General features: G+C 35.6%; 1 protein-coding gene, 3 long non-coding RNA genes and 1 other non-coding gene across 5 annotated transcripts; 2 read left to right on the top strand and 3 right to left on the bottom strand.

Moving 5' to 3' along the window:
- Positions 1-1,568: 1,568 nt before the first annotated feature.
- On the bottom strand, positions 1,569-3,493 carry LOC105965958 (uncharacterized). The gene is made up of 4 exons (XR_001173504.2): positions 3,259-3,493; positions 3,064-3,148; positions 2,129-2,931; positions 1,569-1,978 (listed from the first exon to the last, which is right to left on the bottom strand). It is a non-coding gene; the product is annotated as an uncharacterized LOC105965958 (long non-coding RNA).
- A 1,345-nt stretch (positions 3,494-4,838) lies between these two features.
- On the bottom strand, positions 4,839-6,715 carry LOC105965927 (uncharacterized). Its single transcript, XR_016030357.1, has 2 exons — positions 6,100-6,715; positions 4,839-5,989 (listed from the first exon to the last, which is right to left on the bottom strand). It is a non-coding gene; the product is annotated as an uncharacterized LOC105965927 (long non-coding RNA).
- Positions 6,716-13,530: 6,815 nt separating this feature from the next.
- TRNAK-UUU (transfer RNA lysine (anticodon UUU)) lies at positions 13,531-13,603 on the top strand. Its single transcript has one exon. It is a non-coding gene; the product is annotated as a tRNA-Lys (tRNA).
- A 2,165-nt stretch (positions 13,604-15,768) lies between these two features.
- Positions 15,769-18,731, top strand: LOC105965919 (glucan endo-1,3-beta-glucosidase 7). Its single transcript, XM_012990472.2, has 5 exons — positions 15,769-15,993; positions 16,113-16,777; positions 17,461-17,784; positions 18,031-18,328; positions 18,416-18,731. Exons 1-5 carry the CDS (start codon positions 15,933-15,935, stop codon positions 18,451-18,453), a joined length of 1,386 nt encoding a protein of 461 aa, XP_012845926.2. The 5' UTR covers positions 15,769-15,932; the 3' UTR covers positions 18,454-18,731.
- A 1,029-nt stretch (positions 18,732-19,760) lies between these two features.
- On the bottom strand, positions 19,761-20,966 carry LOC148771901 (uncharacterized). The gene is made up of 3 exons (XR_016030548.1): positions 20,926-20,966; positions 20,730-20,807; positions 19,761-20,323 (listed from the first exon to the last, which is right to left on the bottom strand). It is a non-coding gene; the product is annotated as an uncharacterized LOC148771901 (long non-coding RNA).
- Between the last annotated feature and the right edge of the window lie 3,924 nt (positions 20,967-24,890).

Raw genomic sequence — 24,890 nt, 5'->3', positions numbered from 1 at the left:
GACTGTACATTCATTATGTCGTCTAAGCACATTCATCGAACTACGCCACTGCCAAGACTCGCTACATCAATCAAAGCTAAAATCAAGAATGATCGTCCATATGATGTTTATTTCAAATTGAATTAAAATCATATACAGTTATGATATGCCTAATTGGGTTGCCTACTATTTCTTTACGTAATGGGCCACGAGCCCGATTTAGAAGAATACTATTACGAAAGTCCAATCACCTTCAAATAAAGTTTGGGCCCACAAATTAACCGCAACCCAATCGTCAATGTATAAGTAACGATATAATTCATTTATTAAAGGTATGTCCTATTATCTGAGCAATACAAAAATTTGTATTCTCTCAATTACCTCTATTATCCGCACGTCTGACTTGAGCGTCGGAGGGGTTTCCGTCGGATCAACTCCCAACCTAGTTCACGTGTTCTCTGTTCGCAGGTATCTCAGGACCATCTAGCACGTGAGTAGTGATCCACTTCATCGTCTCAAACTCAAACGAAGTGATTGAGCGCTCTCCCATTTCTGAGCTTTTGGATCCTATTCATTCAACAAACGAAACATCCTAAATTACTATAATGTCCCTACTTGGTTCACTTTTTTACTAGGGTTCTACTCTTCTTACAACTTCCAAACATCATGAATTAATTTAAAATTTAATCATCAACCCATTTAATTTATTAAAATACTAATTGATCAAAGTTTACAGGTAGGTACCTAATTACTGCATTTCTTATCAAAGGCGCAGTAGAAACATCATGAATAAATCTTCCCACGCAGTAATACAAAAATAATCCTCAAAGATATCAGAAAATTAGTTTTACCACAACATTCGACACGAATACACGTAAAATTAGTTTTACCACAACATTCGACACGAATAACTGATTGCAGCAGATTTAATATAGAAAAGTTTTTGTCAACAAGAAATTATAGCCACCATGAGATGCAACAATACGACATTGTATCCGTATGTCGTGAACAAATTGGCATGTTTGTCATACTAAATCATAACTTGGTTGCTATGTTGAATAAAACGAGAATTTAACTTAGTACATCCAATTATGTAATGAAGAGTTGGTGAATTGTATGTGATTTGTCATTTGACAATATATTTGCACATTCCTCAAGTTTTGAATCTCTCTTTGAGCATCTCTTCTTCTTTAATCAATAAAATTCAAGAATTTACCGTACTTCGAATTTCATTTGATTATAACTTGATAATAAAAAAAAAATATCGTCTCCGAAATAATGTATTAACATTATTTTCAATATAGATATATATATATATATAATAAAAAAATAATAAATAAATTAAAAAAAATATCATGCTAAACAATGTTCTACCAGAATTTACATTCTCTACTGTTACAAATAACATGCCTTTGGCAGTTGGCTCCAAACTAAGTACACACAACACCAATTCCCTCAAACTTGGGGTGTTAAACCCATTGGTTTTTCCGATATTCCATTTGATCACAGTCCGACGAAATATATATATTTAAAAAAATTACAATAAATAAATGTAAGATAAATACATCTTGTTCCAACAGAGTCGAACGAACGTAACCAGTCTAAAATTTTATTTTATAGATTCCATCGCAATAAATTAAATATAAATTACATTGAAGTGCCGCCGTTAACATAAGACGGAGAGAAGAAAAAAAAAAACAAACAAACGGGCACGACACACTCAGAGGAGAGAGCCGAGCAAATCGCCTGTGCCATCTCCCCTCCGACACACAAAATAATATTTTATTGATGCGGTGACCTGCCATGCGAGCGCACCCTTCATGGCAAAGGTCGATTGTAGAGACAACCATACGACTCTCTCTCTCTCTCTCTCCTCGCTAAAATTATACAAGAAAATACCTAGTTACATGCTCTAGAAGCTTCTTCAACCATTGTCGAGACTTCGCTTCAACAACCATCGCCATCAGCTAATAATACTTTGATTGAACACGTACCACACCTGAACTAAAAAGTAGTTAATAATTAGCCAGCTCGTTAACACATAATCGAACATCTTGTATGCAATTCAAATACGCAGTTAAAGCTTCAACTTCGAGGACAATGCACATGCGAAAATTCAAAAATCTGAGACTCTGGATTGAGAACATACCTCTCAAGACAGCTACCGGACAGAATCTTCTTCTCCAGCATAATAGCATAGCAGAATCATCGATCGCCACCAGCACACGTAAGCACAAGCTGCCACATCATCAAGCTCTCGATCGGAAACTACGAGCACGGGCTTCAAACTAACACTAAATAGGTCCGGCTCCAATGATCTATACAACCAGAATCTACATCTCTCTACTATTACAAACACCATCATGCCTTTTGGCTCCGAACTAGATCATAATCATTATACAACACAAAGTTTCCGACAAACAACGAACTGGAAATTTGAACCTTGCTTGTTTAACAAAATGTATAATAAGTCGGTTGCTCTGTCCTTGATCAAACAAATATTCAAACTTGGGGTGGAATGTGTTGGTTAAGACTCCATCACACTGAATTAACTCAGCAGACATTTGTTTGGGTACTATTTTTTTACTTTTTTACGATTGAATTCTGAGAAGTGTTGCCATGGCGGTAAGAAGAAAGGGAAGGAAAGAAGACAACACACACACACACCCGGAGGGGAGAGCCGGGCCGGGCCAAATAGCCGCGCCATGTCTCCCCTCCAAACACCAAAAATGATACTTTTATTGATTCGGTAACCTGCCATGCGAGCGCACCCTTCATGGCAAAGGTCGATAGGGTAGACAACTTTATCGGCATCATCATATTCTATCATCTCATGAATCACATGACTAACTCTCTTTCTCTTACATAACTATGTCAAGACTAAAATCTTGAAACAAGTAGACGAAGACGAACAATCACCGTCGGCCAATCGGATTAACTGGATATACACACCTGAATGACAATCGATCGAGGATTATAAAAAGTTGACCATCCGGTTAACACACAATCCAAAAATAGCTATAGAGAATTCAAGAACCAAATCAATATATAAGATAAAAATAAGTATATCATATGACAAATCACCTCAAGAACTGGGAAGATTCTTAGCTTCTATTAAACGTACGAAATCCATATATTCCGATTTCATCCTCTTGCATAGATCAGTACTCTTTCAGAGCGAACAAAGATCAAAATCAGATATGCATGGAACGCGCAATTAATATATAATTTTAATAACACAAACTACCGATCGAGGAGATGTATTAATTAAAAATATACCTCAATCCGATGAAAAATCGAAAGCGATCAACGGCATCGATCCGAAACCACGGCGGCGAATTGGATGACGATTGACGATCCAACATCAGATCAGATGGACGGACAAAACCTAATTAATTGGGGGAACCAAAATTGTAGAATCCAAAGGAGTTGAAGAACCCTAGAGGGAGACAGAAATAAGGGGAGATGATGTTTGCACCCCGAGGGGTGGACATAATTTATAGATGGACATTATTTTTTTTGGCATTCGCCAATAATATAAAATATATAGTAATATTTATAGTAAATATATTTTTTTGAGAAAAACTTTTTTTAATGAAAATTAATATCGGATCAAAAATCAAGATTCCATATATATATCATCCAGAAAGTTCTTGAAAAAAATTTGAATATTAGAGTATTTTGGAATTATGAAAAAAATTTATAAAAAAAAAAATCAAACAACAATTGGCGAAATTAAAAAAATAATAATAATAATAATAAATTTAAATTTCCATTCCATCGTATAGGTTGGCAACGTATTTGATATTTTCAACATTGACTTTTTTTCTTTCTTTTTTGAAGTTATATGCTGAATTTATTAATTAGAAAATAATGACATCAAACATAAACTCGTAAAAGGCCTAAGATGCTATACACCTATTACGCCGGGAGATTTTGAACTATAATCACCCGCTAAGCACGTATACACATGGGTGAGTGGGTGGGTATGTTTTATTATATGTAAACCAATGGTTCAATGTCGCCGGGTGTATTCCACCGGGTGGAGCATCTAAAAAACCCTCGTAAACATTCTCTCTGCCCCTTGCGTTGATGAGGTAAACAATCGGAGCCCTTTTTGCCGGAAGGATCTGCTCCCAATCACCTCCAGGCTCCAACAAGGCTGTATCTCTCACTAGACCAGCCAACTTTCAAGTGCACTCAAAGCTTGACAGCCTTTCTCCGAGCAATGGAACAAGCCCCCCTCTCAATGGTTCAAGATCGACTCCGACTGTTCATTCATTACTAGTATTGCTTCAGCAGCCTTCATCAATCGAGGCAAAATCAAGAATGCAATTTTTTAAGCTGATTGCCTTAATCAGCTTCTCTTCATCAACGATCGTTCATCAGATATTGTTTAATTCGAAATTGAATGAAAATCATACATCAGATATTGTTTAATTCGAAATTGAATGAAAATCATATACAGTTAATATCATAAGGAGACCCAGGTGGAATCGAACCACCATCCTCTCAAATTCACACAAGTGATTGAGCGCTCTCCCATTTCTGAGCTTTTGGATCTATTCATCGAACAAACGCACATCCTAAACTATAATATCCCTACTTGGTTCACTTTTTCACTAGGGTTCTATTCTTCAACTTCCAAACAGAAAGAATTAATTTTAAAGTTAATCATCAACACATTTCATTCTTTTAAAATACCTAGTGATAAAATCTGACAGGTAAGCACACAAGAAATATAGCTAACCCTCAAGATATCAGACACTCAATTTTAACAAACATTCAACAAAAATAAACACCGTAAACTAATAAACTAAATTAAAATTATATATATTGCTAGTATCAAGAGTCGAAACTTGAAAATATTTCAATCATATAGACACTAGGAAGGTGACAAGTTCAGAAATGACAACAATAACCTGCAGACATTGCCGGAAAAAAATATTCTCTTCAATCTAAACAAAGTTCGGTTCTTTGAATGAGATTATACCATTTAAAACAAGAAGTCGTCGGCAAAATCTTCCACCATCAGCATCAAGGAACATAAACAGTTTTAACAGAGCAGAATCCAGAGCAGAATCCAGAGCAGATCTTCTTCCTCGCCACGAGCATATAACCACCAAATGCCACGTCATCGAATATATTATTGCTCCAACATCCAATACAGCAAGTTCTCAGCTCCGACTATACACCAGAATTTACATCTCTATCTACGAATATTACATACAAGATGCCTTGTCTCCAAACTAGATAATCACAACGGAACTTGCCTCAAACAACCACAAATTTAAGTTAAAAAATAAATTGATAACTGATTTCAATAGATTTAGTACAGAAAACTTTATGCCAACAAGAAATAGCAACCATGAGATACAACAGTACAACATTGTATTCGTAAGTCGTTAAAAAATTGGCTTGTTTGTCATACTAAATCATAACTCTGTTGCTATGTTGAATAAACAGCAAGAACTAAGCTTAGGACATCCAATTATCAATGAAAATAAATTTGTACCTCGTTATTGGTTGATTGTCGAGCTCAAATGGATGAATACGCCTGCCGGTCGAATTTTGGATGATTTATGGTGATGTTTGGCAATTGCTATGGGTTTAGAATTTGCTAATATAATAGTTGTAACCAACCCCAATAAAAACCAAATGTACTTGTCGAGTTGCTGAGTTGATAATCGGGTGCCGCGCGTGCTTGTGAGACTAAGGAGGAAGGCAAATAAAAAAACCGAACCACACACGGAGGGGAGAGCCGGGCCAAAACGCCGTGCCATCTCCCCTCCAACACAAAAAATATTTTTTTATTGAGTGGGTGACCTGCCATGCGAGCGCACCCTTCATGGCAAAAGTCGATTAGAGACTACCATACCTATTTCCTCTCTATCTCTCTATTTTTTTCAATAACTATCCTACCAAAAAAACAAAAAAAATCGGCATTGAAGAATCTCAGGCCAACAAGCAATCATCTTCCACTGTATTGCATCAATTGCGTACACCACATCTGCAATTACATAATTATCCAGCTCCGTAACACACAATTCAACAACTACAGAAAATTCGCGAAAAAAATAAAAATCATCAATTTCGAGATGGTATTTCTCTGTAAATTACCTTAAATGCCGGGTAGATGATTCCGTTAAACAGAATCCAACTTTAGTGATCCGCCGCCGCCGTAGAGCAACAACGCCCGGCCGTATCAGATCCGCCGCCATACAGCAACGCCCGGCCGTATCAGATCCGCCGCCGTTGAGAAACGCCCGGCCGTACCAGATCTGTAAATTACCTCATAATCGAATCTGATCTACCCGAAACTCATCGATCCGAAACCTAAATTCAGCTGCACAAAAGTTATTTCGGGGACCAAAACCCTAAAATCCATAGCCAAGAAGTAGATCATCTCACGATTTACAGGAATTAATAACAAAAGAAATTGAAAAAAGGAATAAAATACAAAGTGTAGATGGGAGGAGAAGAGAGATTGAGCCGAGGCGGCGATAGAATTAAGATGACGATTAGTTTAATGTAGCGGGATGCAGACATTATATAGTAAGGGGGTGAGATGATCCAACGGCCACAAACGAGTGTTTGAGGATATTTTCTACGGCTGGATGTGTTTTGAATGGTGTGGGGTTACACGGAGACAGAATTATAGACAAGGTAGGCCGGTTAAATCGGACGGCTTAATAGCTGGGCAACGTGTTTCAACATGCTACGCACGTTTGTTTTATAATTGTCAACTGGCCCTCTACCTTTGAATAAATTCTTCTGCAACCCATGGAAGTTTTTCTTATTGTCATCTAGCCCTCTACCTTTGATGAAATTGTTCTGCAGCCCTTGGAAGGTATGGTATATCACGTAATAATCAATTATTAATCCTTGCAATACAATTTTTAAAAAAATAGATATTTAAGAATTTTAAGTTTCTTTCGAATAAAAAAGGAGAACAATATATAATCATTCATATTGTATTCCAATTTTGAACTTTCAAATTCAAATAAAACTTTTTTTTTCCAACGTAAATGACATAAAATGTTTGCTTTTTCCTGCTTTTTCCTATATTATCATTTGAAATCAAATACCCCCTAAAACTGACTGAAGGCAACAATACCAAAAAGTTTGTGTGTGTGCTCACAATAGTATATATAATGCATAAGAAGACCAAAAAATAATAATAATTACGGAATTTTAACTATGCAAGTAATAAACAACATGGTATCACTTAAACTGACTTTGATTCATTCAAATTGACAGACAAACATAAAGAAATGCAGATCAATAAAACTACAACGGCATCGTACAATTAAAAGGGGACCCAGGCGGAATCGAACCCCCATCCTCTCAATGCACAAAAGTGATTGAGCGCTCTTCCATTACTGAGCTTATGGATCCATTCGTCGAACAAGCACACACAGTAGCAGGGTAAATATATTTTCAGTAAGACCTGGCCAAAATTTTAAACTCTTCCGACTCTTTTTCCAAAGTAAAAAATCATATTTGTTAGAACAACTTTTCAATCCAAATATTTCACATTTGAACTTCAATTGTATTACCGATAGAATGAATATAACCTTAAATATGTTTAGGGGTCGATAAAAATTCTTCGCGTAAGAGATAATACTAACCACAATTTCAGAAGCTTGTTAGGGTTCATGTTTAACACATAATTTGAGCTCTTGTATTCTCCTACAAAGCTTCTTCACACCCTCAACTTCTTGATTAGAGAACACTACAGTAATCCAACAAAAAATTCTACGTGCCAAACGTCTTCGCAGTTTAAACTCAGTTTTGCCAAAACAATGAGCCGCCCTGTAGATGTAAGAGAATCAAATAAAACCAGATAATTAGACACACAAGCCGTTTTTCCCAATAAATCAAACCAAAATCTAAATATCATTACAGCCAATAGTAAAAAAAAAAACTGCATTTGAACTTTCCTCTTTGAAGACAAGGCACAGACGAAAATATCTAGTCAATATTGCAAGACATGATTTAAATCGAGCCGATAACCGGGGGAAGTTCAAAAATAAAACCATGTACATATACAAGCAGACATAGCAGAAAAGGGAAGTGTACAATCTAAACAAAATTCCTCGTCGCTCGACTAAGATTATACCATTTATTTAAGAGCACAAAGTGAAGCAAAACTTTTTTCTCTATTATCACAAATCATAAAAATCAGCAGAATTTCTTATTGCTCGTCATCTTCCATCTGCCCCAGCACCAACTTCAACCAATCATGTAAGGACGAGCAACAGCAGCTTTGAAGCGTCCATTACAATTAAGAGAATTTGCAACTTTGTTAATCAGAACATACAATTACAAGACTGGCTTCTGAGTAACCAGAAATTTAACTAATAGAATAAAGTTTATAATTACTACAAGTACAAAATTTATAAGAACACAATATGATAGAAAAAATGGAACAATATGAGAATACACACCTTCAAAAATTACACAGCTTCGAAAATAAACCACGTTGTGAGTTGATTTGATTAAATTCCCATAAAATATACTGAAATCTATATAAACTACATAATAGAGATCGACTTGTACGGATTCGAACAAGATTTAGTGGATGGAAAAAGGGCACATGATTTAATTAATAAAAGAACATGGAATTTCAATTGTCTGATGAAAATAGAATTTGTACCTCTGAGGGCGGTTAACGTCCACAAGACCGAATCCATTGAATATGCCTGTCGATTGAATACGCCTGATTGCTGAATTTACTCGCAATTGTTGCAATTGTTTTTGGTGATTATTGGGTATATAGTTTTTGTTAAAGATAAAAGTTATAACCAAAATCCATGAGTTGATGAATATTGAAGTGTCGGCGAGGCTGTATGCGTATGCGTGACCGTTGAACTGAGACGGAAGGGAAAGGGAAACGAAAAACAAAAAAAAAAAAAAAAAAAACAAGGGAACCACACAAGGAGCGGAGAGCCGGGCCAAATCGCCGTGCCATCTCCCCTCCGACACAAAAAATAATATTTTATTGAGTGGTGACCTGCCATGCGAGCGCACCCTTCATGGCAAAGGTCGATATACCAGACTCCTCTCGATTTTTCGAGATTCATCGCTCTCTCTCTCTTTTTTTCTCTTTTTTTTTTAACAGAACTATACAGACTTTAGAATTTTCAAGTAAAATAGCAACACAGATCATAAGAACCTTGTTCCGTAATACGAGATTGATCTTCACATGCCAAAATAGCTCACGAACAATCATCGTCAGTTAAATCCGCATCAACTGTGTACATAAATAATTAATCAGCTCGTTGATTACTAATCCAAAAGCTAAGATAACTCACGAACAAACAAAAGTAATCAATTACGAGATGATAACGTTTAAGAGATTAGTAAATTACCGCAAGTGCCCCGGGTAGATGATTCCGTTAAACAAAATACACCTTTCTGGAATCAGATTGAAGATTCCACGCACAAATCACTGCTACAGATCAAACAACATACCAATATCATATTACGGAACACAAAATTATATTTAAAAAAAATTAGAACATGTTATGAGCAGATCTGTAAAATACCAGCAGCAATCGGTTCATTTACCGAAACTCGTCGATCCGCAACTGCAATCGGTTCACAACCGAAACTCGTCGATCCGGATCCGAAACCGCAATCGGATCATAACCGAAACTCGTCGATCCGAAACCGCTATCGGTTCATAAACGAAGCAGATCTACCCGAAACTCATCGATCCAAAACCGCGTTCGCCAATTGGATGACGATCGAAGAACATAATATCAGAATTACGCTGAAATAGATGGGCGAAAAATTATTTCGGGAATCAAAATCCTAAAATCCATAGCCAAAAAGAAGGTGATATCACGATCTACAAGAATTAGCAGAAATTAGAAGAAAAAAAAATTGACACCGGTGCATAGCTGAAACATAGAAAAAGAAGAATACGCGCCTTCATAACAAAATGTATGACAGTATTTATTAAGGGGGTGAGGTGATCCAATGGCTACAAATGAGTGTTGTGCGGATATTTCGACGGCTGGATAGGTGTGATGATGTGGGGTTTGACGGGAACAGAATTATAGGCAAAGTCAAAAAGGTGGGCGGTTTATATAGTAGGTCGAGATATCTATGGGCAACGTGTTTCAGTATGCTACGCACGCTAGGCGATATTTTTAACAATTATCATCTTAGACCTCCAGCTTTACTGAAATTCCTCTGTAACCCCAAAGAAGGTGTGGTATATTACATAATTATCCTTCTGATTACGAATATTGAATTCCTTGGTATTTGTAAAAGGGCAAATTACGGCCACACTATCGTAAGGTCAAATTACGAAAAAACTGCTCTTATTTGGGTAGTTACAATTATCCCTCTTTTAAATATTTTTGATAAAATTTACGTAATTCGGGAACGTCCCTAAATTTATACATAGTTGGCCCTAAATTTATACATAGTTGGGGTGGTTGTAATTAGTAATTACTCAAACAGAAGAAGATTTTCGTAATTTGACCTTAACTCAGGGGTGACCGTAATTTGCCCTACAAATTCCATTAAACTCTATCTTCATCCAGAAATCTTTATTGTTTTAGACCTTTCGTAATAATATATTTCCAACTTCTTTAATGGTGCCGCTCGTAGTTAAGAAGAAAGTCGAAAATCAAAATTTTGAAAATTGGATTAACATTTTTTTGTTCCAACATCTTAATTTTCTGAATCAAAATCGATTATTCACCTATAATATAAACTACATCAAGTATTGATATTATTAATGTAATTATCAACGGAATAATAGAATTTTTGAACTTATTTTTGAAAATTGGAATCGAATCAAAAAGCAATATCTTACATATATATATTTCTCTTCCGATCCAAATAAATTCCGAAACACATTTTCAATAGTAGAACATGCATTACAAGTTCCAGCACAGCTTTTCTCAACCTCTTCACCTAAGGCAAGGGAGCCTTCGTTTTAATGAAACCGAGTCCGTTAATATATAGCTCCCGTAGTGCAACCGATCACCAAATACATCCTCGTCCGCTCGGAAATCGGTTTTACTTTTACCCACATTTGAGAGACTCTGTATAATGTATCAGAAATCAAGAAAACTACAAACATTAGACAGATTCCAACGGATAATCATTTGAAAAATATATGCAGCAAAGATGTGTAACTAAACATTGCAAGCCAAAATACACGATGCGACATTAAAAAGCTCCCGTTTATTAGAAAATTCCGCTAAAATAAAGCAAACAACGAAAGTTTTATTCGAGCCGGTAACCACTAAAAGTCCGATCCGGTATACAAACAGAACTAAACTAGAAAATAAATATAGTGCATAAACTAAACTAAATTGCTGAACTATAGAAACATGAACAAATTGAACTGGTAGAATAAATTAATAAATTACTATAGAAACATGAACAAATTGAACTGGTAGAATAAATTAATAAATTAACTGCAGTTGAATCGAAATTTAGATAAGAGTACAAAACAACTCAGAAACACCACAATAAAGCTTGTTTGTTTAAAATGCTATATCTTGCAACGAACAATCATTCGTTCTGCTAGTTAAAATTACTTTGATATAAGATCATGCTAGAAAAAATGTACCTCTGTGAGCAGTTGATGTCGAGAAGAAATACGCCTGCTCGTTGAATTTACTCGCGAATGTTTTGGTGATTTTTGGGTATGGTATTGGTTAAGATAGTTGTACCCAAACTCAATCGATACCGGACGTGTGTGATGAGTTGCTCGTGTTTGCGGGACTGATTGTATATAACTACATATGACTGAAGCGAAAAGAAAAAAAAAAGAGAACACACACACACGGAGGGGAGAGCCGGGCCAAATCGCCGTGCCATCTCCCCTCCGACACAAAAAATAATATTTTATTGAGTGGGTGACCTGCCATGCGAGCGCACCCTTCATGGCAAAGGTCGATTAGAGAGACGGACAACCATACGAGTCTCTCTCTATCTCTCTATTTTCTCGCTAAAATATATGAATTTATGTGTAAGGCATCAACGAATTATAGGCCGAGAAACAATCTTCGTCGGATAAATCGCATCAATTGCACAAGGTTCGTATCCCCTTTCCCTTGCCAAGGGTCGCTAGGTCGAACTTGTCACACACGGTTAGCCTAGTGTGGTTTACGTCTCCCGTATAGTTTGCAAGCTATTGTACGAGATCAGGGCACATATATGATTGGCTACGGGTTCCTTCATTATCAAAATAAAAAAAAAAAAAAATTAATCAGATTGTTAACATAATCCAACAATCACCGGAAAAAAAAATCGGAAAATCATCAATCGACGAGAGTAGCAAACAAAAACCAGATCTGTGATATTACCAGCATCAAATCGTTGAAAACCAAACCCGACCAACCCGAAAATCGTCGATCCGAATTCCGAAACCACGCTCGCCGGCCAATTAGATGACAATTTGTGAAATCATCTCGGCCGTCGAATCGAAAATTATTTCGAGATCCAACATCCTAAAATCCATAACAAAAAATTAGATGAAAAATAAGTAGTGAAGTATAGATCGGAGGAGGAGAGAGCTGAACCCTAAGCGGCGATAGAACTAAACAACTAATAATAATTAGATAACAACATGCAACGTAGAGATTATATATTAAGGAGCTGAGATGATCCGACGGCTGTAAACGAGTGTTGGGTTATTATTTTCAACGGCTGGATGAAAGAGAATGATATATGAGGGATTTTTGCGTAAGGTATGCCGGTTTAATCGGACGGCTCTTGTTAGATCATTGTATATTTCAACGGTTGGAGTAGGTTGTTTGATTTGTAGGGATACCTGGGCAACGTCTTTCAACATGCTACGCATGCTTGGTGGTATTTTGATAAATGATAATTGCCATCTAGTCCTCTAGCTTTGTTGAAATTCTTGTATTGAATAAAAATATATCGTAAAATTACTTTCCACCACCCTTTAACCTAGTTCCGAATGCAAAATATGAAATCAAAATATTACCTTGCTACACCCTATAATATGGTAAAATAAATATTTTGTGGAATTTAAGAAAATATATTTTCCAAATAATATGGTGAGAGTGGTTGAAGAAAAAATAAATTTTGTAAGGAAGATATATGTATTGAAAAGATGAAAATACCAAATCAAATACACCTTATATAAGATTTTTCAATTTAAATTTTCAAGTAATCTAATAAGATTTTTATTTTTAATTTGCACTTTGTACTTTGTAGAACAATTGAGCAAAATAAAACAAAAATGAATTGAAAATTTGCACCCTAAAAATATATCACTACAAAGATGAAAGTATTCCATATATGCGTATAGTAAGATATAATTCGATGAAGTTGGTCGAGTGTAGCACATAACAACCCGTCGTATTATATACATGTCCAAATTATAAGAGACTTAAATCGAAAGCTTATAGGATTTTGAATGAGTTACTTGACTGAAGTTTATATGTTTAAGAGAGCCACCACAAATCATCTTGAGGAAAAAGAATAAACATTTTATTATGTAAAATTTAAACTATATTATATATTATTAAACCGAAAAAAGTTTACCACTAAGCCGTCTTAGCTCAGCTGGTAGAGCGCATGGCTTTTAACCATGTGGTCGTGGGTTCGATTCCCACAGACGGCGCTCACAATTTATTAATGTTTTTTGCACTGCTTTTCACATTCTATTATTTCACTTATAATGTAAAAATATTTTTAATCTTATTTTATTTTTTATTGGAAATTTTTAATCTTATTTTTATGTTGCACATATGATAGAACAAAGAGGAAAATATATTAGATGATATAATATATGTTAATTTTATTTAAGAAAATGAATTGAAGCCGGTTTTGAAACTATTTAATTTACTTATGTGAAAATATAAGTATAACTACTTGCATATAGAGGCATCATAAAATATATTTTTTTTTTGCTTACACAAAAAAAATCATGCATTATTAATCTTCAAATATTTTATTTGGAGTATTTGTATCCGACATGTATCCTGTATATCGATCACTAGAGTAAGAGCCACCATTTGGCGAAAAGAAAACGAAAATCGAATCGAAAATTGTTTTGCGAAAATTTTAAATCACATATCGTAAGGTTTTTAGTTTTATTAAAACTTACTACGAATATAAATGTATATGCATATTTAATGATATAATAAACGATGTAGCAATGTCTAATGAGTTGTGGATGAAAGAAATTATTCGTGTTTATGGTTTATTTGATGCTACCCGGTAAAACACGTCAGGCGATTATTAACCGTTAATATATACATAATTACTCACACCCATGTGTATGTGTGTTTAGTGTGAAACAGTTATTTAAAAAGTTGAAAACTCGAATCAAATCGATGAATCGTAAATTGGGAACATATATTCCTAAATAATATTGTTGTTTAAGCTTACTTGCTAAGGAATTATGCTGTCCAGCCAAAAGTTGGAACACCTTTATGCTATAATTCTTCAAAGCAACCATTTATTCTTACCATCATGTAATAAGAACTAGATGCTTTACATAATAATTGCTCAAGTTTGAACACACTTTATTTTTGTCAATCGTAAAGAAAAAAAAAAAAAAAGGTGGTTTCTGCACATGTAAAGGAACAATTATTGGGGAATATTTATCCAACATCTGAAAAGTAAATAAATAATGGTAATGATTTGTTATAAGAATTTAGGCCGACAATGGAATAGTACGAACTATAATTAGGTCGTCGTGCATGTATTCGATCGAATAAAAAAAAAATTGTAAAAATCGGAAGTTGAAATATTCGGAAATTCACAATAAGAAATATTTTTCCATTATGCATAAATTTACGAAACTAGAAAGAAAACCGATCGTTCCCTTGAAAAATTAAAAAAAAAAAAAAAATGTTCCAAATCTCACCCTTAGTTTTGATCCACATTTGAGCTTACTAACTCGCGTTATCCGTAAGTTTATGGATATGGTTGGCAATTGAGTCTGGTTTAACTGAAGTCTGATGGCTCGACCCGATTATATTTGAGCGGAATGATTTTTTTAGTGAGTCGAACCGAATTTGAGTCATTACTAAATCCGATTTATTTATGGTCGAGTTTGACCTTACAATAGCTCAACAAGAACGAGGCCCGATCAATTAATTTAGTAATAAAATACATAATATACTTTTTATTTTAATAATATGGCTTAACATACAAGTTACTAACATATAAGATTGTTTAGTTTCAAAAAAAACAAGAGTAAAAAATAAGAATCAAATGCAATATACTCACCCAAACCGAGCTGCTAAAATTTATCACCGATATTTGAGAATTTAAGACGTTTTCAATAATAAGAGATACTAATCTTTTCTTTTTTATTTCTGTTTGTCTTGTTTCTAACTTTGTCCATCAATTTACAAAGATCGTGTATGGTTTATTTGGATTGACTTCAATGATTATATGTGAACTAGAGTTTATAGGAACGAGCTCGAGTGTATGGTTTATTTGGATTGACTTCAATGATAATATGTGAACTAGAGTTTATAGGAACGAGCTCGAATGATATGTAGACTTGAGTCAACTCAAATTCAACTTGCATGTCCCGATTGTAAACCATATTTACGAAATATATAAAAAAATAAATATAAATATAAAAAACGCCACTAAGCTAAGACCGGAGTCCACGGCAGTCGACACAGAATCTACTCATCTAGGACCAGTGTACCTAACGGCTACTATGGAGGTTATTTTGGTATTTACACAGCAAGCCTCCAAATCAACCGTAATTCCATATCTACCCCTTCAAATTCCAGCAAAAAGGACAATAATACCCTTTCCCACACAGTTTCCAGTAATTGATGATAAAACGGTAGAATCACACACACACACACGTTCTTCTTCCTCCGTACAAATTTCTGCAAAACTTTTTTCGCCTTTCTTCCTTCTCCCATCAAATCGTTATTCCCAATTCTCTGTCGAAGAAGAGAACAGAGAGTAGTTCATCCATGGCGGTCCCGATTCTACTGTACTATTCCTTCCTTTTCTTCAGTTTCACTCCACTCTCCAGTAAGGTTTTTTTTTTTTTTTTTTTTTTTTTTTTTTTTTTTTTTAATTCAAACTCACTACTTGTATATAATTTATTTCTGTAACTTAATTCGTGATCTGAATTTTCGTTTCGTTGTCAGAATCGCAGTCGTTTATCGGAGTGAACTACGGCCAGGTCGCCGACAATCTCCCGCCGCCGGAGGCGACGGCGAAGCTCCTCCAGTCCACCGCAGTCGAGAAGGTGCGTCTCTACGGTTCGGATCCTGCGGTAATCAAGGCATTCGCCAACACCGGAATCGGAATCGCAATCGGAGTATCCAACTCCGACATACCGGCTATGGCGGCGGATCCGAACTTCGCCAAAAACTGGATCGGCGCCAACGTCGCCCCCTTCTACCCGGCCAGCAAAATCATACTCATCAACGTCGGCAATGAAGTGATGTCGTACAACGATCGGAATCTGATGGCTCAGCTGCTGCCGGCGATGCAGAATCTCCAAAATGCCCTCGATTCCGCCGATTTAGGCGGGAAAATCAAGGTCTCGACCGTCCATTCCATGGCGGTGCTGCGGCAGTCCGATCCTCCCTCCTCCGGGAGCTTTGATCCAAGTATTGGGGATTTGTTGAAGGGGTTGTTGGAGTTTAATAAAGCCACTGGATCGCCTTTTGCGATTAACCCGTACCCGTATTTTGCTTACAGGAGCGACCCGAGGCCCGAGACTCTTGCGTTCTGCTTGTTCCAGCCTAATTCGGGCCGGGTTGATTCTGGCTCCAAGATTAAGTATACTAACATGTTTGATGCTCAGGTTAGTTCTAGTTCATTGTTTATCATATCAAGCATTCTTCCAATTTAGCGTATTTTGTTTAGTGCTTTTCTATCAATAATCAATATTAAGTATAAAATCTTGACCTTTTACTTGAAAAAATTGCACTGTGTTTAAATAGTAAATACTCCATTTGTGGCTTCAAACAACTTTTTTTATTCCAAATTATTTATCATTTTAAAATTTCGATGATGCATTAATTATAATTTTCTAAAGTTTGCCTTCATCGCTTTTAATTAGTCAAAAGAGAATCAATTGAAATTAATGGTATTTTAGTCACCTTTATATGTTTCTATGTGTAATTTATGCATATCTATTAGTTTTCGCAACGACCCTAAACGAAGTCAATGAAGGAGTTGTACACAATGGAAATAATTGAGTGGAGTTACTAGGAAAAAATAGGGGAAATAAAACTAATTCTTGCAGGCACTAACCTTGTTTCGATTTTATTCCTCCATCAAGAAGTTTCTTTAACATAGTTTGGATTTGAATAGAAGGATTTGAGTTAATGATTTCAATGGACTCGTAAATCAACTAGCTTTCAAATCCACTACAGCAACTAAAAAACGAGTTCAATTTTACAACTAAGAATATATTCTCATCGTAAAATAAATTTATCCGAACAAAATTTACCGAGTAAATGAACTATTCATTTTTTTTTGCAGGTGGATGCTATTAGATCTGCATTAGACGCAATGGGATTCAATAGCGTCGAAATTGTGGTCGCTGAAACAGGGTGGCCGTACAAGGGGGATAGCAATGAGGTTGGCCCGAGCGTCGAGAATGCAAAGGCTTATAATGGGAATTTGATTGCACACTTGAGATCTATGGTGGGAACTCCATTGATGCCTGGAAAATCGGTGGATACTTACCTCTTTGCAGTGTATGACGAAGACCAAAAGCCCGGCCCAACTTCCGAGAGATCATTCGGGCTTTTCAAGCCCGACTTAACCATGACCTATGATGTCGGGCTTTCCAAGACTAGCCAGGTAATAAGATTAATTTAAAATTTAGTTAGATGGGGCTGGCTATAATCCTCGCTTTTCGATAAAAAGTAACAAAATGGTAATCATGTGAATAAACGGGAACATTTTTTACTAGAACTTCAATTGAGCAAGTATGACATGCTTGCAAAATCCCTTTTCTTGATGTATGAGATTAAGGTAATGTGTATATTTTTATGCAATTTTGTTACATGCGAGTAAAAACGAGTTTTCTTGATTCCTATTATGAAGACGACTCCATCAACACCAAAAACACCGACGATTAATCCTGCCCCAAAGCCCGAGAAGGAAGCTAAGTGGTGTGTGCCAAAGGGAGGTGTATCGGATGCACAACTACAAGCGAATTTGGATTACGTTTGTGGACAAGGCTTAGACTGTAGCCCAATCCAACCAGGTGGAGCTTGTTTCGAACCATCCACGGTTGCTTCTCATGCAAGTTACGCTATGAACGTCTTGTATCAATCTTCGGAGAAGAAACCGTGGAACTGTGATTTCTCACAGACTGCCACTCTCACTTCCACAAATCCTAGTAAGATAAAGATTTTTGGTTCGATGATATATGCTTATATATATTTAGATATATATGTATTGAATTTTGTGAATTTTGTTTATGCAGGTTATGATAAGTGTATTTATCCTGGTGGAAGCTCATGAGAGTGGATAGGTAAATTTGGTGAAGGCATATATATAAAAGGTAGATATGTATTATTAATTTATTATTAATGTGGAGAAGGAATATATTCATTCTCACTCCTCACTCAACTTCTGTGTAAAAGGTAGAGATATGTATTATTATTATTCTTATTTTGCTCTTGCAGTTGCAGAGTTATATATACTTTGTATTTAGCTTCAATTGTTCATATAATAAGTCACGTGTAATTGTAAACTTTTTGTTCTTTGTTACTTAATCTTCATTATACTTTGGCCGAAAATTTCGGAAATTATTTCGTTCGAAGTTCAAGAATACGACGTTTTTGCTTGCCGTTTTGCACCTCCTCAAGGAGTCGGCAAATGGCCTCGTTTGCATAATTTTGTTTGGTGATTTACTTACGGGATGGATGTGTTAAGCGGCCATACTGAAATTAATAGGTGAGAAATTAAGGGCTCGTTCGGTTATCTATATTGGATTAGATGGATTAGATGAGATTGGATTAACTCCGTACTGTCTAATTAATTATTGAGGTCTTAGGATATAGACACCTGGTGACAAAACTTATTAGAACTAACTAAACATTTGCTTCACATCCTTCATAAATTTTATTCAAAAAATGCCATCCACACACAAAATATGAAATTTGCACCAAGTAATATTTAAACTGCGTTTATCATTTTTTTATTATGCATTTAACATTTACATTTTGCATCGAACACTTTTTTATTATTTTTTTTACGTACAACACATTACTCTTTTTTTTTCTATTCATTTTCATATTTTTTCAGTATTTTAGGAATCTATTTTTTCCATTATTTTCTACGTAATATTGACAATTATGAATTTGAAAAAAAAAAAAAACGGTTTCAGTCATGTATAGACACCCATAGGGCCCTTTTGGTTCGGTAGTTTGGATAGATAGCTATTGATGAGATATGTAATATTGTGACTAAATTGTTGATTCACAGTGATTAATACTTTCTTTGGTTGGAGTTATACACACGAGACTAATAATCCCTGACAAAAAAAAAAACATGTTTTGTTCGGCTGATTTTAGGGATTAATGTGTGTTAATTAGTAAAATTACTGCATTGCCCCTAAAATATCATATTTTATATCATCTTCTTCATCTTCTTTACTTTAGAGAATCTCCCCCTTTTTAGTTGGAGACAGGTAATATCCATGGAATTTATGCTTACGAAATGTTTATGAGATAGCTATTTACGGAAACAATCGATGTCAACGTTCAATGAAGTGTAGGATTTTTTTAGTAACACAGATTAAACAAAGCCACACATAATCATACATATAAACATAAGTAAACCAAATTGGGAACTTAGAAAATTAGGGAACACTGGCCCTTCAATTTGTTCGAAACAACACTTGAAAGTAGTAACCAATACGAGTCTTTAAACATGACCACAACGACAGTGAACAACAAAACAAAACAACATTACACCACATAATAAAACTCTAAACAACAAAACATCGAACACAAACGAGCCTTTGAACAGTACCACAGGGACAAACAAACTTTCAAACACCGTCGGAGTCATCTGCTTCTTCAATGTCGTCACTGAAACTCACGGCTGGTTCATTAGCCTCATTCCCCCCACCTTGATTCGCGTTGTTGTTGTTAGCAACGTTCCCACCACATTCGTTTCGGATTCCCACAACTTGGGCTGGATTTGGCTGAGGAGCAACAACTTGGTCGTCAGCCACGTCATTACCGATGACGAGCGGAAGTTCTGGATCATATCCCACGAGTCCGCGAAAGTCGACTGTCGGGGCCTGTTTCACGTCAAACACGAAGTGGCAGTCTTCGTATAATGGAAACCGGTTGATTCTAAAGATCCTCTCTTCCTCCGTCTTCTACACATCAATACCATCGAATAATACGATCGAGTACTAATAAAAATATTAAAAATCACAAAATAAGATTTTTATAAATTCAAGAACAGTACAACCAATCTGTAATGAAACATAACATTCCATATGCAGAATTTGAAAAGACATGATAAGTCCACATACACTTTGAGGGCAACAAAGAATCAATTGGGTATACACGAACCAAACAATCTGAAAAGACATGATAAGTCCACAATCCACGAGTCTACATGAACCAAACAAATCCAGAAAGTTGGAGGGCAACAAAGAATCAATTGGGTATTGTAAGCATCTGTTGGTGAGGAGTTGTTGCAAAAAAAGAAGCCCTAATTTCTCATTTCAAGTTCGACGGAATTTAAAAAAGATTTTAAAATCAAAGACAAAGAGGAACCTGCGACAATCACGGTCACCGGAAAATGTCAAAACTTCGAACGGAAGTTTGGAGTCGGACCCGTCTTCTTCTTCGATTCTATTTGCCAAAGTACAAATATTTTTTGGGCATTTTAAGAAGTTATTGAACGGATTAAACACTAAAACAAACAACAAATCTAAAAATTGAAAAGACGATGTAAGATCAGATTTCTCACCTGGGAGGATTTCTCACCTGGGAGGCTAGGGTTGCATCTGCGAGGGGAAACAACATTTTTAGTGAGTATTTATATCGATTATTTTCGTAATTTAAGAATTAATGAGGGACATTTTCGTCAATTCACATCGGTCAAAAAGTGGGATTGTATAAATGATATACTATCAAGTCAAATTTGGGTGGATAATTAATAATTCAATTGGTTGATTAAAATGGTGGGACCATTAGTCAAGGACGGAAAATCAACCGAACCAAACATTGTACCCGGGAGTAAAATTCATCCCATCCCTGCTAATAATGCAAACCAAAGATGCCCATAGGAAACTGTAGTAATCCGTAGTAACCCATAGTAATCCATAGACATCTGTGATAGCATATTCTTGAAATCCTCTAGCTTCTCCTTTTAACCCTAGCCGCCAGACACCCATAGTAACCCATAGACATCAAATTGAAAATCTTCGATTCATCCCACCAAACCCTAGATCCACCCACCAAACCCTAGATCCGCGACGCCAAAGGCCACCCACCCCCATCCACGCCTCTAAGGATACCACCCACCCCACCCACGCCGCCATCACCTACCCCAGCATCACCGCACCACCAACACCATTCTAGAACTCCGAGTGCCGCCGCTGGGCCAGCGTCACCCTCGAAGTCGCCTCCGCTACGTATTCCATTGCCGCTTCAGATCTACCGCCGCCACCATAAATCCGACGCGCCACCGCTACCCACTCTGTCGGCGCCTTCAGATACATCGTCACCATAGATTCACCGTAGCCGCCGCCTTAAGATTCAGTTCCGCCCACTCCGCCGCCGCCTTCTCATCCGTCGCCACCCCTGTTTGCTTCTCCAAATAAAAAACTTGTCCAGAGAGAGAGAGAGAGAGGGGGGACAGAGAGAAATAATGAGGGAATAAGAAATAGAAATAAATTTAATTCAAAAAACGTGAATGAATATGTAGATTAAAAGATTTAGGTTATAAGGGTAATTTAGGGATAAAAAACAATTAAGGATGTATGTCATATATTGTTTCAAATTAAGGATTTAATTAAAATATTGGATTTCAACTTGTTATTTAGTTCAAATTAAGTTTCATTTGAGGGGCTCCTAGCATATTACCCATTAATTATTTAGTTAGTAATACGTTCGGTTTCTTAGATTAGATCTTCTATTAAATTTGTTAAATTCAGTTATTATTTAAACCACTTTGTTTAAAGGGGCTCTTTAATATAACCCCTCAATACTTCTTTTAATAGAGGAAGGTCCAAATTATTTTGCACCATTTCAAAAAAACCCACTCCAAATTTCACTCACCATTTTTTTTCCTTTTATATCCCTCCACCTTACACATCTCCATGACCCATCAACCCACTATCCTCATGACCCATCAGCCCACTATACCCATGACCCATAGCCGTGTATTTCTCTCTTTTTTATTTTTAATTTTTTTATTTTTTTATATTATTATTATTATTATTTATTTATTTTTAATTTTTTTTTTAATTTTAATTTTTTTTTCGTTTTTTAACTTTTTTTCTCTATCAGGGGTGTTAATCGACTATGAAGCATATTAAATCGACTATGATGAACAATAGTCGATTAAGGAACGGACTACTAAAAATAACAAATCACAACTACAAAAATGCAAATTCAACTATATTTTACAAAAACAAACAATATACAAACATTATAATTGATTTATCAATTGAAATCAATAAACAAAAAATCCAAAAAAAAATAAAAAATTGGAGTCAATGAAGCATATTAATCGACTATGATGTGAAGCATAGTCGATTAAGAATTTGCTACTAAAAATAACAAATCACAATAGCAAAAAAAGGCAAAACCAACTACATATTACAAAAACAAAAAATATACAAAAATTATAAACGACTTATACAATTGAAATCAATAAAACAAAAAATCCAAAAAAAAAATAAAAAAAACCGGAGTCGATCAACCTTAATCGACTACCAGAACATAGTCGATTAGCTTAATCGACTATGAACATGTACATAGTCGATTAAGGTTTCAGTCTGCGCAAAATTCTCTACACGCGTTGTCCTCCGTCCGATCCACAAAAAAACCCAAAATCAGCCTCCCCATCGTCACCACACCACTCAGAGCTCTTACCATGGCCGAACCTGTCAGGTTCTTGAGCATGTTCAGCTCCACCAATGAAGCAAAATCAGTCTTGAGCACCTTCTTTACAATCTCCTCCTTGATGATGGCCTCACGCACAACCGAAAAACATAATTAAAAAAAAAATGAAAAACATAATTAAAATCAATCCACTTTGAAAAAAAATCTTGTCACTAAAACACAAGAGTTTTTCATACACGTTGAACGTCCGGCGATGATTGTCCGAGAATGGATCTACAAACTCACGACGATGGATCTATAAAGATTATCCAATGATAGATCTAGGATGGTCAATAATTTTCTAGATGCGAACGGAGCCGGTGAAGAGTCCGATCTTCTTTTCTGGCGATATCTTTTTTTTTCGTCGAATTTTGGTCGAGGATTTTTTAGTTTTGGAGGTTTGTAAGAGCGGCGTGAATGAGAGCAGAAAACGACGGGAGAGCGGCGTGAATAAGAAGAGGAGTCGACACTGAAAAAAGAGAGAGAAAATAATTATAAGACTAGGTTTATGGAAGGGTATATTGGGTAATTAAAATTGTGATGAGACTTATATTAAAAGTAAAGGAGTTTTCTCTAATTATTTTTGGGTGGGAGGTTTTCCTTAACAACATTTCCTAGATGAGGAGGGTCTTGCTAATAATCCCATGTTTAAAATAATACGATATGATTTTAAGGATAAAATTGTCTTTTTCCTTTTCAATCATCCCCTATTAAATTAATCTCTGGGGGATGTTACTAATTTAATACAAGAGTAGAAATTAATAGCGGACTTTGATTTTAGTAGTGGGTTTGAAAAAGTGTGTCAACCGTGTTATCAGCCACTACTATTTAGAACCCGTTCGGTTACCGCTATAAGGTTCTACTGACTAAATAGTATGAGCTAATAACATGTCCGGTTGGCAAGATTCACACTTTTTCAAACCCGCTACTAAAATCAAAGCCCGCTATTAAATGCTACTATTTCATTAAATTAGTAGCACCCCTCCCCCGTGAGATTAATTTTATAGGGGGTGACTAAAAAGGAAAAATACAATCCTTAAAATCATATTTTATTATTGTAAACTAAGTGGTTTTATAGACAATTCATATATAATAACCGATGTTAACAAATTTAATAGAAAATCTAATCTAAGAAACCGAACATGCTACTAACTAAATAATTAATTAGTCAGTAGGGAGTTAATCGAATCTCATGTAATCCAATCTAATCCAGTATAGGTAACCGAACAAGCCCTTAGTCAGTAAAACCTTATAACGCTAACCGAACGAGATAAAGAAAATAGTAATTTTAATATATTAAAATTAATACAATAATGACATATGAAAAAAGGGTAATTTACAACCACCCCTGAGGTATGATCAATTTACGAAAAAACCCCTCTTGTTTGGATAATTACATCTACTCATCAACTATGATCTTTTCTTACACATCCACCTTATGGTGTCAAATTCAACATAATCATCTATATTTCGTGGAATGTGCTCTAGTTTGTACTCGTTTTGTGTAAAAGTACAGTTTCTGATATATACAAGCCAAAAAACAAATATTATGATCATCTTGTTTCAGAATGTAGAGTTATAATGGGATAAAACGGATACAAAAGTGATAATATAATATTACATATAATCTATATGATTCCACGAAACTTGAAACCGCAAGAGTGGATGTATAAGAAGATTTATAGTTGGGGGTGGTTGTAATTACCAAAACATGAGAGACTTTCGGAATTTGACCATACCTCAGGGGTATATGTAATTTGCCCCAAAAAAATCAAAAATCCATAACCAATTCCATTCTTACAACATTGATATAAACTTAATGTT

This window comes from Erythranthe guttata, chromosome 3 (genome assembly GCF_056151865.1).
Source record: "Erythranthe guttata isolate IM_541 chromosome 3, IM_541, whole genome shotgun sequence".
Taxonomy (NCBI): Eukaryota; Viridiplantae; Streptophyta; class Magnoliopsida; order Lamiales; family Phrymaceae; genus Erythranthe; species Erythranthe guttata.
Note: the sequence above shows the minus strand (reverse complement) of the source record. Positions and strands in the feature narration are given on the sequence as shown.